This window comes from Aulonocara sp. 'chitande type north' Nkhata Bay, linkage group LG13 (assembly GCF_057382095.1).
Source record: "Aulonocara sp. 'chitande type north' Nkhata Bay isolate Kocher_YH1m ecotype deep benthic linkage group LG13, A_spYH_male_GT1.1, whole genome shotgun sequence".
NCBI lineage: Eukaryota > Metazoa > Chordata > Actinopteri > Cichliformes > Cichlidae > Aulonocara > Aulonocara sp. 'chitande type north' Nkhata Bay.
This window is the reverse complement of record NC_141356.1, coordinates 28,735,830-28,752,580: the sequence shown is the minus strand read 5'-3', so window position 1 is coordinate 28,752,580 and position 16,751 is coordinate 28,735,830. Positions and strand designations below refer to the sequence as shown.

Below are 16,751 nucleotides of genomic sequence, written 5' to 3'. Positions count from 1 at the left end.
TTTTGTTTTGCCTCAACCTACACTTCAGATAATCCTGGATATACCCCGATACAGCTGACCCCCAAACTGAGCAAATTTACAAAAGATGCGTTCAATGGAGTTGAGCCAAAGCTGCTCTTATGCATATCTTGGCTCATGGGACTACATCACTATAACATCCCCCCACACTCTACAGCACATTCACAAAATCCTGAATTAGGTCACAATCAAAAGGGATTACTTAAGAGTGAGTGAGAGTGTGTGTGTGCGTGTGTGTAAACTTGGCATGGCTTCTTAGGCTCAGCCCATAGTGACTGATGTGCTTATAGCTCCAATCCCTCTCATGTTAAATACCATTATAATACATTTCCCTTTCAATCTGCACAACGGGCCTTTTCACACCAAAAAGCTACAACATAAAGGTGAGTGACTATAAAATGCAGGAGCAGCAGTTCAGTAGTTTGATGTTGCAGAAAAGAAGACATTGATCGCTTTTTAAAAAGGTCATTCACGCAAAATTAGCATTTAACTAAATATTTGAAAAATTAGAGCAGCAAAGTCACTGAGACACAAAATCTGTAACTCATGAAACAGCTTAAACTAAATGGGAGGACTTAAAAAAAACTTCACTGTGACAGTTGGAATTTTAAGGAATTTTTAATTTTAGCCTATTTTGACATGTCAAACTAGGAAAGCTGTGTGTGTGTGTGTGTGTGTGTGTGTGTGTGTGTGTGTGTGTGTGTGTGTGTGTGGAGGGGGTTGCATTGGTTTCTTCAGCTTCAGAGTCTGGTGTTGCTGTCTCACTGTCAAAAGTGTCATGGCTGACCGTTCTGCCTTAAAAGCACAGGGCCACAATGTTATTAGCAGCACCTGTGTCATATCTGCTATCCCATGTCATAACTTTTGCAGTAGGTGCCTATTATAGCTTCACCAATACAGAATTTGACATCACTGCCATGACACATGGGCTGTTATTCTTTACCGACAGATCCCATAAATTTAAATTTTGAAGAATTGTGACCAAAATATTGCCACTGGGTAGCTTTTAAACTCAGCATGAGCAGTAAAAATAAAGGAAAGTCTCAGACTATCTGGCTTTTAAACATTATACATCACATATGTGATTTACTGGCAAATATTCTGTTAATTTGGGTCTGGAATTGAGTTTTTCAAGCTGCTAAAATAGTGGTCCAAGAGGAGAAAAGACACAAAAATTCTAATTAATTCCTACATCCTGATGCTACTAATGAGTTGAATGTTGTTTAAGAAAGAAAGAAAGAATAAAAAGAGAGAAAGAAAGACAAAAATCATCTCAGGATTTATTTAATATGGGGTAGCAACAAAGAAGCGTGGGGCTCCTTTTAAATTATACTGAGATAAAAATAGCAAGGTGCACATTTGTAACACATCTCCAAAAGCAGTTAATATGACATGTCATCTAATGACTCATTTGTTTAACCTACATTATGAAAGAATGTGTCAGTTAGTGGAAGTTAATTAACCTTAAGTTAACATTTGAAAAACAAGTAGTTTAAAAGCAGGCCAACCCCCTCAAGGCAATGCAACACACTCAAATGTGGTACAAATAGACACTCCTCCAAATGAATTGGCCAACTTCTGTAGCAAGAATAATGGATAGATCAAGTTGATTTCATCAATTTTCTCTCCCCCTCTAGTCTAATATTACATTGCCTCTTCCTCCGGGCCTCCCTTTTGGCAATGCTGCCTCCCATCTTTTTCCTCTGTGCCTGTCGCATACTAATGAGCAAGCTTTGTGCAGCCTGGCACAAAGTGCAGTCCCTGACACAACACATACATCACAGAGAGCGTGATTCTGCTGCCTCTGCTGTGGAAGAAGAGCAGAGCTTTGTGCACAGCTACTTGCTCTGAGAACTTGTACACGGGACCCAAGCCACCTCTGTACAGGGTGCTAAAGAGGGCTGTGTTATACCATGGGGCTCTCACTGAGACTGCTTTACTAGGGTTAGTAAAGGGTTAGTAAATTAACAGCTTAAAAAAAGTGAATGGAATGCCTTTGTGGCTCAAGTAAAATTCCTTATTTAAATATCTGCATTCAAGAAAGAAAAAAAAAAACCTCACTGAACTAAACTCTAAAATAGCTATCCTGACATCAATCATGGTTCGCATTAGTGCAAAACTATTTCTGAGTGCTCCACAAATTATTCAGTGATATTTTTACTTTTCATCTCCTTAGTATGCATGCATCTGTATGTTCTCCAACCAGAATTACCCTACTTTAACTATCTTTTGGAGTGAATATCTATATTTGAAATGGCAGAGTACATCTTTTAATAACACTCCTATTAACCGTTCCCAGAATACAAACACTACATATTGCCAAAAAAATATGCCTATTACAATTCCAATCAAATTGTATGTCCTAAACATGCAACTTTTTGTGGCTTTTATGGATTGCAATCATGCAATAAACAGCAGTGAACAACAGTTTCGTGTCTCTTCGATTAATATTAGACATCAGGGTTGCTAAAATTCATTAGCCTCCCATTGATCCCATGTACACCCTGCTTCTGCAAAGCTGGTCTTTCCCATGCAGCAAAAAGATTTGAACCTTACAAATGACAAAGCACCTGCTTTCTACGCAGCTACAACCATGTGCATCTTTGTGTATCCATTCTGGTCAGAATCCTGTAATCTGTTTCCTCATTACTCTTTCAACTGAGGCACCAGCAAGAAACAGGGGCTCAAGACAATCCCACATGCTTGGACAAAATGTCTGGCTGATGCAAAACATGACCCAGACTGGAAAGAGCGCAGGCTACCTGGGGTGACACGACCAGGATGCCAGCCGTGTGATCTACTACTACAAATTAGTATTCAAAGACTACAGGGCTCTGGGATCAAGGCCCGTCCATAAGGACAACCACACCAGACTGCTACATCAGGTGTCTATTCAACTCAGCACAATCACTTCTTGGCACTTGCTGTGGAGTAGGGCTGGGCCATATTATACCGTTCACGGTAATACCGGTATAATGTTAGGCAACGATAGGAAAATGAAATATCGCGATAGAATGGGAGTAAAACGCGCATGCGCAGTGCCTTTGTTTTCATACGCACATGGCCGATTGTTGAGTGAAACAGATGAACCAGAATTGGTTTGTAAAAATGGTGCAACTTCCGTGATGTGGAACTGGTTTGGTGTTTGTCCGTCAGATACACAACAAAGCACATTTTTTTGCAGAACATGCAAGCGGCCGTTGTTATTGTCATATTTGTCGGACTAAGATGCTCTTAAATCTGGGAGTAATCTGGGTCCTAAACTCCGTATGCTTCAGGTCAAACGAACACTGCAGCATCACTGAGAGTTAAAAACTGTCTAAATTCTTTCATCTTTAATAAAACGATCAGCATTGCTGCTTTACCAGGTGTAACTATAAAGTTTAACTTCCAGGCATCCATGAAAACAAAAGTTATTACATTTAACGGAGTTAGAAGTTAGCAGGAAGCTAGCGGAAGTTAGCTCGCTAGTTTCGCTAGTTACCTAAGCATGATATAGCATGTTCTGACTGAGAGATTTCTGAAAAAAAATCAAACGTACAGCTCTGCTATCACTTCCAACATAAATGAAGACAGGAAACTAAACAGCAGTGACGTTTGTAGGGTTACTGAAGTTGGGCTAGCTGGTATATAATGATGTGCTACGTGATCGCTAGCAACACAGCTATGTTAGCATAACATAAACAGTGAAGCTGGAGGACGAACACTAACACTTTTCCACTTATAAAAGTTAACGTGAAGGTTCTTCATGGTTAGAGACAAATGCAATCGCATGGCAGGATGCTGTAAACGGACCAAACTTCAGTCAGGAGAACAACTGAGATAATCCATCCACAATATGAGGTTAGTCATTAATATACTGCAGCAACATGGGAATAGAGCAGCTGCCAGAGAATTCAACATTAATGAATCAATGGTACAGAAGTGGAGGAAGCAAGAAGAATGAGTTTAATAAAGTTTGATTTATCTGACTGCTTTGTTTCACTTAATGTGCCTTATAATCCTGTGCACCTTATGGTCCGAAAAATGCGTACTGCACACTGCAGTTTAATGTTGCAAAGCACCTCTTTTTAACTTCAGTGGATATTATACATGGTTATGCTCAGGATATGTCAGCCCGTTTCTACTGGAAATGCCTTTGGGTTAAACTTTCAGCAAGCAATTTGCATTTGCACTGTTACATTTTTATAAAGCTTTAATGTACATAAAAACCAGCTTCTTGTTTACGTGAAAATAAATGGAAGGTTGTCTTTTTGCGCTAGTAATGTTGTGGAGTTGTATTTTGTCTCGCATCAGTTATATCGTCGGTTATATCGTTATCGCAAATTTTCAAATATATATCGTGATAAATATTTTTGGCCATATCGCCCTGCTCTACTGTGGAGTCTGTTAATACTGTATCTTTTGATGAGCACTCAAAGCTGCAATCCACTTATGTGTGAGCTCTGCATGGATGTCAGCATTAGTCAGATCCACAGTATTTCTGCACATCTTATAAAATATAAATGATTTGATGACAGCAGGTAAAAACACCTCATTCGCAAGTACTTTTGCAACTAACACAACAAACGTTTTCTCAATGCATCTTTTAATCTAGAACAAACACACCAGGATTTAGAGGTTTCCAGACTTCAAGACAATGAAAGGTACCCATTTAAAGAAAATAAAGCTGACAAATATTTTGGATTTTGCATGTTGAGTGGTGCATATAATTAAAGTGAATAGAATTGCTGACTAATCAGCTCTTAAATTAGGTTGGAACAGAGCAGCAAACAGTCATAAGGTGTAACAGTGAGTTCAGTGTGGAAGAGCAAAACACACTCAAAGAACTGGTTGAGTAAGGTATGCTTAACCCGATATGTTTAGATCCCAACTTTAGGAGAGATTGTTTTCACATCTAATGAACATTAGAGTGCATCTTTTAGGAAACGTGATATCTCAAGAAATTCCCAAATGCCCACACTGTGGATGGAGCATTTTAAAACAAAAAGCCTACTCAAAAACCACAGGGCAGCCATATTTCACGTCTAAGATAGCCCAGACAAGGTGAGGCATGTGAGGAGGTTTCCCACATTCTGTAGTGCTTACTGTAAAGGCAACTAAAAAAGCAATTTGATACAACAAGAGAAATTAAGAAGTTATTTTCTTGATAGATGATAAGGAAATGCTTTAACATTTATCTGAATCGATGTACGCATGCCAGACCAATTCAGAGACATCCCATCTAACAAATGAGGTATGATCACAAAGTCCTGCAATGCTGCAAACCAAAAATACTTTGTGCGCTTTGATGCATAAAGCATCAAAGGGAAGGCTTGAACTGTGGTGAGTACAACACAAAGCGCTCGAAAATATGCTTGCTTATTGACATCAACAACAAAGTCTCCACCTTTAAAGGCTGTTATTTTTCACACAGAGAGGAAATCCAGCATGCATGGCGAGTAAGTGTATTCATATCGCTGGAAGCCAGAGGTGAATAAGAGGATGGCCTTGAAAGTGAATAGCAGCATAGTTTGTGCTTTTAATGAACCCACTGAACTTTCTGATCACACCTCCTAAAGTATCTGCAACTATGGTGAATCAACACGGGAAACAAATCTCCCCGGCCCTGTTAACATAACACAAACAACACGATCATATCCAAACTTTTAGAGTCAAGTCAAAAAAATCTAAAAAAATTAATAGTCTAATAAATTTATATTTAAAGCCTTGCAAGACTAAAAAGCATGATTCATAGCTACTTAACTCCACAGCATGAAATTCTATTTGTTCTATCTGAGCTGGTCCATTATGTGGAGTCTCCTGTCACTTCTCTCTCTTACTCACATAAAGAGTGAGCGTTTTCTTCATGCAGAACAATTTTAATGTCTTTACTGTGTCTGTCTCCTACCGAGAGACATAATAACCCAACTCATAACCACTTCAGTTTTCATTAGCCTCATCAAAGCACTGAGTGCACCTAATGACACCAGTGAACTTTCCTTCAATCAATAAAGCTTTGATGGAACCACTTAATCTCCAATAAAAGCAGCCCCACCCACTGAAGTGTTGAGCAGACCAGACCAAAAACCCTCAGTCTGAGAAATTCAGACATCACTGTATCACTATATTTTACTTAACTTCCAGCAACATATGTACCGTCATATGTTGTAAAAAAACAAAAAAAACCAAGAATGTTTTGAAATGGGATCAAATTTAGCCTGTAAAATAAAAAAAATAAAAAAACTGTAGCCCGTATCATTTCTGGGGTGGATGAACGGTTACCGAGTCAGGGCTCGCAAAATCGCTAGCCCAACGTCCCGGAGCTAGCGATATCTCCGGTCGGGCGACCAAAATCTATCTCAACCCCGCCCGTCGGGGTATATGATAACCCGACGGGCGGGGGCTGAGATAGATTTTGCGAGCCCTGCGAGTGATGCCTGTATGTTATGTAACATTTTGTTGACAATGAACCAATTATGAATAGGATGGACTGAACCACCCTTCACCAGGAGAGCAGGTAGAAGGCATCTGTTGACATCTTGTTTTAAAGATACTCAGAAAATATTCATTTACAAAGCATTAAAATGTATCAACATTACCTTGTCTGCATCCACTTTGCCTCTTATGAACTCCATTTTCCAGAACTGCAGTGCCTGCTCCAAAGACAGGCCGATACCTTTGAGGAAGAGACCGTATTGCATCCGACCTCCGTGGCGGAGATGATGGTTTTCTCTAAGAGACTGGTGGAGCTGCCTCATACACAATGGGAATGACTTCCCTGAAAGCTGTAAGCAGGTAATTGTTAATGACAAACCTGAAGAAATGCCTTATATAATTTATATTTTCCTATAAGTACATATTTTGTATCTATGGAGTACAAAGGATATTAATTAAGTGAAATTAAACACCACATATTTTTGTATTCACTGCCCCAGACCAGCAATAAGGCCCTTCTATGCAAAAAGGCACCTTGAAGAATTTGCCATGCGAAGAAATTTCAAGAACAGATGTTTAAAGCAACTTACTGAATCAATCTGATCCAAGGAGATTTTCCCAACATTCTTCTGGATGCTGTAATCCTGTCCCACATAGGCATGACTAAAAGAAGAAAAACAATACATTATACACGTGTGTAGTTGTCAATGATCTGCTGATTCAATGACAGCAGAGCCTCAAACCTGTGCACCAGGAGCTTCATATCATAGCTTTCCTGGCTGAACAGCACCTGTAGATGCTATAGTACTTTTGGCCAGTCTATTCAGTGTTTACTGTTTGCCAGGAACTTAAAGTAGAAAACTCAAATGATCTTTTTTAGATACATTCAGCAGATTTAAAAGTATTATACAAACACCCATAACAGCTTAAGATGACGTCTTCAATTGTCTTGCTTTGTCCAACCAAGACTACAAATAATAAAAAGAAGCCAAAATCAAAATATTTTCTATGAACTCAAAGATCTATACCATTTATTCCCTTACCCTGTTCTTAAAACTGCGACTGTCTCTCTACCTTGTAATTACCCATGTGAACTAACACGACTACCATCCAATATTTTCTCCCAGAAAAGCAGCAGGCATGGTAGATAAAACAGTGCAGTTGGATATTTCTAGTAACCTTATGCTGGAAGCATTATGCTGAACACGCACTAAGGGGCAAAAAGTTTCCACAACATCTGGACTTTATTTAAAGTGTCTGGGTTAACTCAGACCAACCAAAGACACTTTGGTGCAGAAGATCAATTGTGCTAGAAGTCTTTTTCATGGCCACACTGGCGAAACAGCAGCGATGTTATTCATCCTGCTTCTTACCTGAGGTGGTTAAGGAGAGGTTGGAGCCGTTCATCAGAATGCACTGCTGGTAGCGAGCGAGCCGTCAACTGCAGGAGAGATGGGCATCACATGAGTAATGGCAAACAGTCTAGGTCAAAGTGTTATAACGGCCCAAAGTTGCAGGTTAAGTGCACCTGATTCGTTTTAAACTATTTGCACTTTAAACTAGCGCACAGAATCTCGTAATTAAAGCTGTCTTTCTGGAGCGCCGTTATCCAAACAGATCAGAAACGTGTAAACAATTTAAACCAAAAGTTAAGTTCGCCACAGTATCTATCATTAAAGACCTTGATTATGTGTTGCTCAGTGTTTACTAATTTCCAACGAAAAAAAGAAAAAAGGAAATTGCTGGCTGTGCGATCAATCCTGCGACACCTATGTGAATCCACGACATTCAAAACAAATTACAAAAATCCTGCTTTACTAAATGTATCCTTGCAGCCTCTTGTCAGCTTAGTGTATCAACGCCCTTAAGAGTGATAACGTTAATGCATCTCCACGCAACCTTGGCTTAAAAAACAGTAAGATGGTTTTTCTGACTTCAGGTTGAGCAAATCATCTACGCAACACATTTTAACACCATCCTAAAACATGTGACAGCAACTGTCAGGCTATTCTTTACAACATCCTCCGACTTGAAGCTTTCGCATGCTGTCTCAGTCTAAAAACAGGCAGCTGTAGGCCTGAATTATGTTTTTTTTATTTAAAAAAGAAAAAAGAAAAACAAGAAACACCCCTAAAGATCCATGTTCATTCCTCTGCAAAAAAAGCTTGAGTCTAAATCCTGACTCTTGACTTTTAGTCAGTTCCAGGTCTGCCTTGAACCATGCACCAAAGACATTTTAAGATGCAGCATTCTGTTTGTTAAACTGAACAACAAACCAATAAATGGAGTCACATGGAGAGGCAGCTTTCCGTTTCATACCTTTTTAATGACACGTTCTCTGTGATGTCCCCTTGCTGTCCCCAGCAAAGGAGAATAACCATTACAGTAACACACTGGCTCACTTACAAGAATACTAGTTTTGTTGAATTATTCCATTCCAGCAGTTAGTGGTCTGGATAATTACCTGAAAATTGGAGAATTGCAGAACCGAACAACTTTTTCATTTGAGCTTTATTTTTCTCTTCTAATTTCTAAGCTGGTCCTGCCTGAACAACTGTTGTATGTCAACAATAGTGCAAATGCAGTGACGTCGATCGTGGCTCAAGAGTTGGGAGTTCGCCTTGTAATCGGAAGGTTGCCGGTTCGAGCCCCGGCTCGGACAGTCTCGGTCGTTGTGTCCTTGGGCAAGACACTTCACCCGTTGCCTACTGGTGGTGGTCAGAGGGCCCGGTGGCGCCAGTGTCTGGCAGCCTCGCCTCTGTCAGTGCGCCCCAGGGTGGCTGTGGCTACAATGTAGCTTGCCATCACCAGTGTGTGAATGTGTGTGTGAATGGGTGGATGACTGGATATGTAAAGCGCTTTGGGGTCCTTAGGGACTAGAAAAGCGCTATACAAATACAGGCCATTTACCATTTACGTCCTGTACTATACCATCCACGCAAACGGGTTTACCGACACTGGTTATACTACAACCTGAGAGGTTTTCAGAATCACAGGGAAAACTATGATTCTACTACACCTAAATGCTACACTTCTTTCTTTTTGAGAAATAAAAAGCACCAAATTGCTCTGCATTTATTCTCAGGTACATCTAAAACTACTCTCAGAAATCACAATCCAATCATTCTGGTTATCAAACAATTCATTTAGACAGAAGGGAGTTTTAGATAAGTAGTTCAAATTGCCAGAGAGCATTTTAGCTCAGTGGCTCAAAGAAGCCCACTCTTTGTCATGAGGACACGGTATTAACTGAGAAGACAGTGAAAGTTGCTACTCTGTTACAGTGACAGACAACGTAACACAACCACATCACAAAGGCTGAAGTGTGCATTGAAATGATTTTCTCTTAGAACTGCCGCTCCTTTGTTTAAGCTACCGTTTAACTTAAAATCCGTCGCTAAAATCAGCGTTCTAGTTTAAAACACTACACGGAAGACTGATGTACAATTACAGAGGGGAAAACAATATGAAAGGTATGCACGGTAATGGCTGACACATATTTTGCAGGCACTGATAACATACTGTATGTGAAAAAAGCAAATGAAATAATCATGAAAGGTCTTTGAAGACAAATAAAAATAAAAAGTGATTAGTGTTTTTTTTTTTTTTTTAAACAGGTGCACTTTTGATAAACTCAAAGGTCGTCTTTGGCTGTGTTACAACATGTGGCCGTACAAAGGAGTAATTTTGTCATGTAGAGTAAATGTATGTCTATCGTCTACTGGTTAATTAGGATGTGAGAACCTGGGTATTGATGTTTTGATGTCCAAATAAAGTGAACTCTGACCACCCGATGTGGATCTATACCAGGAAAAGAGCCAATTTTCAGCAAAGGGTGCCAAACTATAAAACACTGACCCCTCATATCGATCCAATATTTACTCCACCTTACTGTACCAATTAATGAGCAGAGTGTGGTCTACTTCAGACAACTTTGAGTTTCTTCCTACATTTTCAGCTTCTTGTGCCAAAAATAAAGCGACGTCTTCTCTATAATTCTTTTAAACAGTGGCTTCTCTAATCTCGAAATATGTGTAATTCCTGTATCCACCGCTCTTACCACTCTATAACACAAAATGTAATTCACAAATACTGGTAATTGTAATGAAATAAAATATTGTTTTCTGTGTCTCAGTACAGCAAGTCATCTATTTCAAGATTTCTTGCCTAATTAACGTTGATTAATGTCAATTCATAAACCACAAACTGACACTGCCTTTAGTTGCTGCTCCTTGTGCTCATTTCGCCATCTGGACTACTCGCCACCATGGAGCTGAGCTTGGGTTGTCTTCTCACATATATTATATATTTATTTAAAAAAAGAGAAAAAAAAAAGGGGAAAAAGGCCTCTGGTTCCCAAAACATTGCATTTCAAGTCCCTCAGGACATTCTAAGCAATGCAAAAGCTTGGTGATACGGCCCCATCATAAACCCCCTTCAGCAGCCTTTAAAAAAACATCATGCCTGCAGGGACAATAAGCACTTTCCTACTAGATGTCCCAAATCTTTCCTCCAGATATTTTCTGCCACATGTGCATACTTATTCCCCTCATTTGAACCCTGTGTTTCTACCATTTCCCTCGGGGCACTGAAAGCAACAATGGCAATTTAATAATTCTCCTTATGGAATCGGGGATTCTGCATGCACAAATGGCATGAAAATGGCCACTAGTGTAAAATAATATAAAGTGAAGGTGTGATGGAGTGAGTCACAAATAGGGCTGGGTATCGTCACTGATTTCTAGAATCGATTCGATCCACGACTCGATTCAATTCTATTTAAATCTGGCAAATTTTGCCTCAGACAGTCAGAAATATTATAATTCAGATCAGTACATTTACATATTTTTGTATCTATAAAAAGGAAGCTGACACTCGCAAGACTTTATCAAAGGTGTAAGCATCACAGCAGATTTTATAAAAATATTCTGCAGTACATCAAAAATGAAAGAAAACCATTAATCAACATATTAACATTACCTCTGAAGTTACAGCGGTTTTATTAGAGACACGGCTAAGCGTTTTGCATTTTGCATAATTTTAAAGAGTTTAAATTTGTTCAGAAGCCTATTGAACGGCAGAAATTAGGTTTTCTTTTCGGAAGTAAGTAAAAGGGAAAAAAACAAAACAGCGGCCGACAGCGCTGTAAATGGTAGACTTGTGCGTAACAAGCAAGCGAATAATGCAGAAAACAGATTTTTAGACGGGAAACTGTTCTTGAAGTACAGAGAGAAAGCGAGAGAGAGAGAGAGAGAGAGAGAGAGCTGTGCATGACGTGTGATTTTATCGTGGTGGAAGCAAAACAGCAAAAGTCAGAGGGAATTCATGACGATGTTTTTGTGAAGCTTAGTTTGGATCTTCTTTTGCTGCTGGTTTGGTCAATATTGTTTGGAGAGAGATAAAACTAACAGCTTTAGAATCGCCGCAAAAAGGGTGTAAACACAAAGCGCAGACACGCCGAAACATCAGAATCAGCGAGCTGTCGGCTTTCAGCCCCGACCGTGTCCGTGCCGTCGGGTGAGAAATGCGACATCTCACTGATTCTGATCCGTTGGAGGCTCCGAGCTTTGTGTTTACATCTTTGTGCAGAATCCGTGTACCTGCTCTCATTTACTGTTTTAGCTGTTTGGTGGTTCTTGAAATTTTGTGAGGTTTAACCTGAGATTCTGGCGTTTCGGTCAAAATAAATTAATATTTAAAAAATCGATTCAGGATTTTAATGAATCGATATCACATTATCCAAGCCAGAATCGATTTTAATCGATAAATCGATGATCAAAACCCACCCCTAGTCACAAAGGTGATGATTAAAGATAGTATTGTACTGGAGGCAATAAAATGGGCCTACATGTGTACTGTAGTCTGAACAATACTGGAGTTCAAAGCATATTCAGATTTGGAGGTTTTAAAAAGCTCAGATTTAAGTTTGAACTCTTATGTTTAGGCTTAAAAAGCAACAAAATGCTGAGAATTCTCAATTGTGCTCCTCCATTATTGTGTTAACAACACAAAAAAATAAAATTTCACTTACTGCAAGAGCTTTAGACAGCCTTGTGCGGAAATCATTGAGAACAATGGTGACAATATCCTGATGGGGAATGTATGCATAGCCTTGTTTGAGGTACACTTTCCTCAGTCGCACAAGATCCAGGGCATCTTGAAAAGGCACCTTTAAAACATAATGACAGTTGGAGGAAGAAAAAAAAAAACAATTAAATCATTAATGTGTTCACAGTATAAAGGCCAGCCGTGTGTCCTTAGTAATTTGGCTGCTTAAATTGTGATCCAAGGATACAATTTAAGCTCAGCAAACCAAATGGGATGATTTACATTCTCCCAGTGAAAATGATTGTCAGTAGCAAGGAAATTTAAATTAAACTCTAGCTTTTAAATTCTGTTAATAGAAAAACTGCATTTAATCCATTTGCATGTTAAATCATTATGAGTAGAGACCTGACTGACAGAACATAATCACAGCCTTTAAAAGATTTGCCTACTATGCACATCGGAATATACAACATAATGTCAATGCATTTCTTTAGTAAGAGTAAGATAAACACATGTGGCGTTGTAATTCTACATTTGGAAAAGCTGGATTTTTTCCATAATGTTGGTTTAAACTGCCCCGGGGAGAAATATTTGCTCATTTATTTCATATCGGTGATGATCTGTCTCTATCTGATGAGATACTGGCTCCAGGGGATGAGGGGTTTATTAAAAAAAAAAAAAAAAGTAGCGCTAAGCAGACAAATCAGAGTTTTACTCCAGTGTATAAAAGTACTCTCACACATGTAAGCATTACACAATAGATATGATGCAAATGAGAAAGCTTGAGGGGTAATTTGTCCAAGTCTAATACTGGACAAAAAGAAGACGTTACTAGAATTCAAAACACAGGATCCAAGATGTTCTGCAAAGTCTGACCAACCTACCTTACACCATATATTATCCTGCACTGTGCTATTACCTTTAATGATCGCTACTTCAAAAACTCTCCTGAATGACTCTTAACTATGCAGAAAGAGAACTCGAGCCATCATGACACATCAACCTAACAGGGCCACTGTCTAGATGTCTTGGAAGTTACATTCCCTCTGTGGTGTGTTCGTGAATATAAACTATAACCTACACTATATATATATGTCTCACCTTGTAGAACTCGTGTTCCATCACCTTGATTCCACTGACGCCAAAGCTGGAGTTTATAAGTTGATCCTTCAGCGCAGTCTTCTCCTCGCTGCTAATCTGAAAAGTTGTGAGATTTCATTGAGGAGTTGCATAAGCTGAACTGTTAATATGATGTTAATAAGCTTGTGGAAAACAAACATTGTTTAAAAAAACAAAACAAAAACCTAAAGTTGGCTTTGCATTCTTGCTTACACCCCGCCACCACCATGTTATCCAAACCTACTGTAGTTCTTTCCTTTTGTGAGCCTAAAAGCAAAACAGAGACTAAGTACACTATATAATATATAGTGTAAACTATATATATTATATTTATGTTTTGGGATTTATTATTTAAAAAAATAATACACACATATTTGAAATATAATTTTTTTCACAATTAAATCTTTTACTGAATAGGGCCAACTTTTTAAAGATGGAAGATGTTATGATGATTGAACAGCTCCACCTAGTGAAAATACAACTGAACACCACTATGCTGTGTATAGAAACAACTGGCATGGATTTAGGCCCGTGTCCTCAACATACTCTGAGCCTGACATAGAAACAAAATCCAAGATATAGTTTCTAAAACACATTATGGTAAAGAGGCACTTAAATGTAAGTTAATCAAATATAAGTAAGTAAATTTTCAAGGTGATATAAAAAAAAAAAAGACTAATTGTGTGTTTCTGAATAAGTCACTATTACAAGAAGACAGAAATTCCCAGTTGTAAAAGTTCCCAGTTGGAATTTTTTTGTGGTAAGCCTCCTCAACTTAAATTTCCAGAAAAAAATGTTTTTTGAAATATGTCAAGTGTTTTCTTTAGGAAAGCTTACTGTGTCATAATGGAGATTATTCTTGTGAAGAAATGCCAGTTGTTGTTTTGGGACCAACTCAGTAAAATGGAAGCGGAAAAGATCAACTTCCTGTTGTATAAACCAGCGCCTCAGATCTTCCCTTTGAGAGACAAATGGAAATAAACATTTATCTTTTGCAGCTGAACAACTTATATTCTGACCACATTTTCCAGTATTCCTAAATGGAGACTAAAGACTTACGTTTGGCAGTAGGCCAGTCTGAGAATGAAGTGGGAGATATGGTCTTTTCTTCGTTTTTCATATTCAATTGGTCCACTTTGAGATTTCTTGTCATCCTTAAGAGTTAGAAAACAATTAGTTAATTTGAAAGACAAATAGATGTCAATCATTTAATCATCATTCACCACTTCTTGTCATGTTGTACAGTTTTTGTTTTATGTACATATATGAAAAAATTATCATGTACTAAAAGTCATGTTTATGGTAGCTGTACACTAACTTCCATTATCTCAGGCTCTTGTAATTCAGCATAGGGTCTTAAAATGTTAGTAAATGAGTCACGTTTTCAGCAACACCCAGCAGTGTCTCTTCTTTACTAATACAAATACATTTTATTGCTAAATCATGCTATTTCATCACTATTGCAAAGAGAATTTGATGGATCCTGCGCAAGCTTAACTCCTCAAAGTCAATACTGTGTCAATACACATCGAGCTAAACACTGGTCTCACTCTAAAAGCTAGGGCTGAACGATATATCACATTTGCGATAATATCGCGACATGATCAAGTGCAATTTTCTAACCGCAAAGGCTGCGATTATACTCTGGACATGTCCAAATTCATGGGCTGCATCCTCCTGAGGCCGCATTTGTAGACCGATTACGTCACAGCGACGCGCCGAAGGCTGTCCAAATTCGTAGACTCCTCCGAATGTAGCCGACAAATGCGTCCTCCTTTTCCCCGAATTTGAAGGATGGGTCGGGTGTGTCTTTCGTGGCCTACCATATTCCAGAATTCACAGCACGGCCCAGCCAAACTCCAGTTTCCAACAATGGCGGCCGCTACTAAGTTTTAAAATTACTCATACTAATCTTTCTGGGTCACAAAATAAACTTTTAACATATTTTCAGGCGAGAAAGTAGTTGTGTAAACATCAAATATCTGCTCGGTTTATCAAGATATCGCATATTTGCAAAAGTGCTTCGACGTTTTAGGAGGCGTCTGCTACCCACCAGCTCGATAGCTAGCCGGGAGCTCGAGGGTTACTGATGCGGCCGAGAACGGCACAACTCCCGGCACATCATTTTCAGATCACCGCGGACTTTCGCTGCTCGGGTTAAACGTAATATATAAGTCACTTAGACAACCTAAAAATGTTATTGTTGGGCTTTTTTCAGTGTTTTGTTTGTTCGTGATTAAATCGGTTTGGCTGAGATTAAAGTTATTAGATTAGATAAAATAAAACTTTATTAATCCCCCGGGTGGGTTCCTCCTTGGTTTTCACACAGCTGACTAAACGTCAAACAGAAAACTTATTAAACAGAAGTATGAGACAGTCGAGAATTTACACCAGTGTCTGGTTATATTTTAGATAGCAAGAAGCAGACGGCCGAGTTTATTAAGCTCCACCGAGACAGCGGTGACGCTAATCAGAAGGCTAGACCGTCCAATTTCATGGCCGTTTACTTCCGGCCTACCCGACCGTCTGAGGACCAGTACGGCCTCTTCAGCTTTGCCTCTGCCACTTGAAGATGTCGTGAAGACAGAGTTGAATAGTTACCTGTTGACCCCTGTCATTGACGGAGAGGATGATCCCTTAGCCTGGTGGAAGGTGCACAACATTCACTTTCCACGACTGTGCAAGATGGCCCGCAAATATCTGTGTGTGCCAGCCACAAGTGCCCCCTCAGAGCGTCTGTTCAGCACTGGAGGGAATATAGTGACCTGCACTCGCTCATCCTTAAAGCCAGCAAAAGTAGATATGCTGGTCTTCCTAGCAAAAAACCTGTGAGCTAGGATGATTATGGCTAGCTGAGCCATACTCATTGTTTATACAATTGCTATTATGTTTGCACTTTATGTCAAATCAAATCAAATCACTTTTATTGTCACATCACATGTGCAGGTACATTGGTACAGCACATGTGAGTGAAATTCTTGTGTGCGAGCTTCACAAGCAACAGAGTTGTGCAAAATACAATAATGTAAACAAGCAAAATACAAGAATGGCTACATCTGAAACTAATAAATATATGTACAATATATAATAGTATATGCATTTCTGGATGTGTATACTAAATATTTTTCTACACGTGTGTGTGTGTGTGT

The 16,751-nt window shown here is 39.0% G+C and overlaps 1 protein-coding gene across 2 annotated transcripts in view; it reads right to left on the bottom strand.

Moving 5' to 3' along the window:
- Positions 1-16,751, bottom strand: part of prim2 (DNA primase subunit 2) — a 30,540-nt gene that overhangs the window by 10,162 nt on the left and 3,627 nt on the right. For both annotated transcript variants that reach the window (XM_086259743.1, XM_086259744.1), the window contains exons 4-10: positions 14,662-14,756; positions 14,440-14,560; positions 13,585-13,680; positions 12,467-12,604; positions 7,809-7,876; positions 7,026-7,098; positions 6,600-6,785 (exon numbers count right to left, since the gene is read on the bottom strand). In XM_086259743.1, the coding sequence (XP_086115869.1) occupies positions 6,600-6,785; positions 7,026-7,098; positions 7,809-7,876; positions 12,467-12,604; positions 13,585-13,680; positions 14,440-14,560; positions 14,662-14,756 (777 nt within the window). The remainder of the gene's footprint in view (positions 1-6,599; positions 6,786-7,025; positions 7,099-7,808; positions 7,877-12,466; positions 12,605-13,584; positions 13,681-14,439; positions 14,561-14,661; positions 14,757-16,751) is intronic.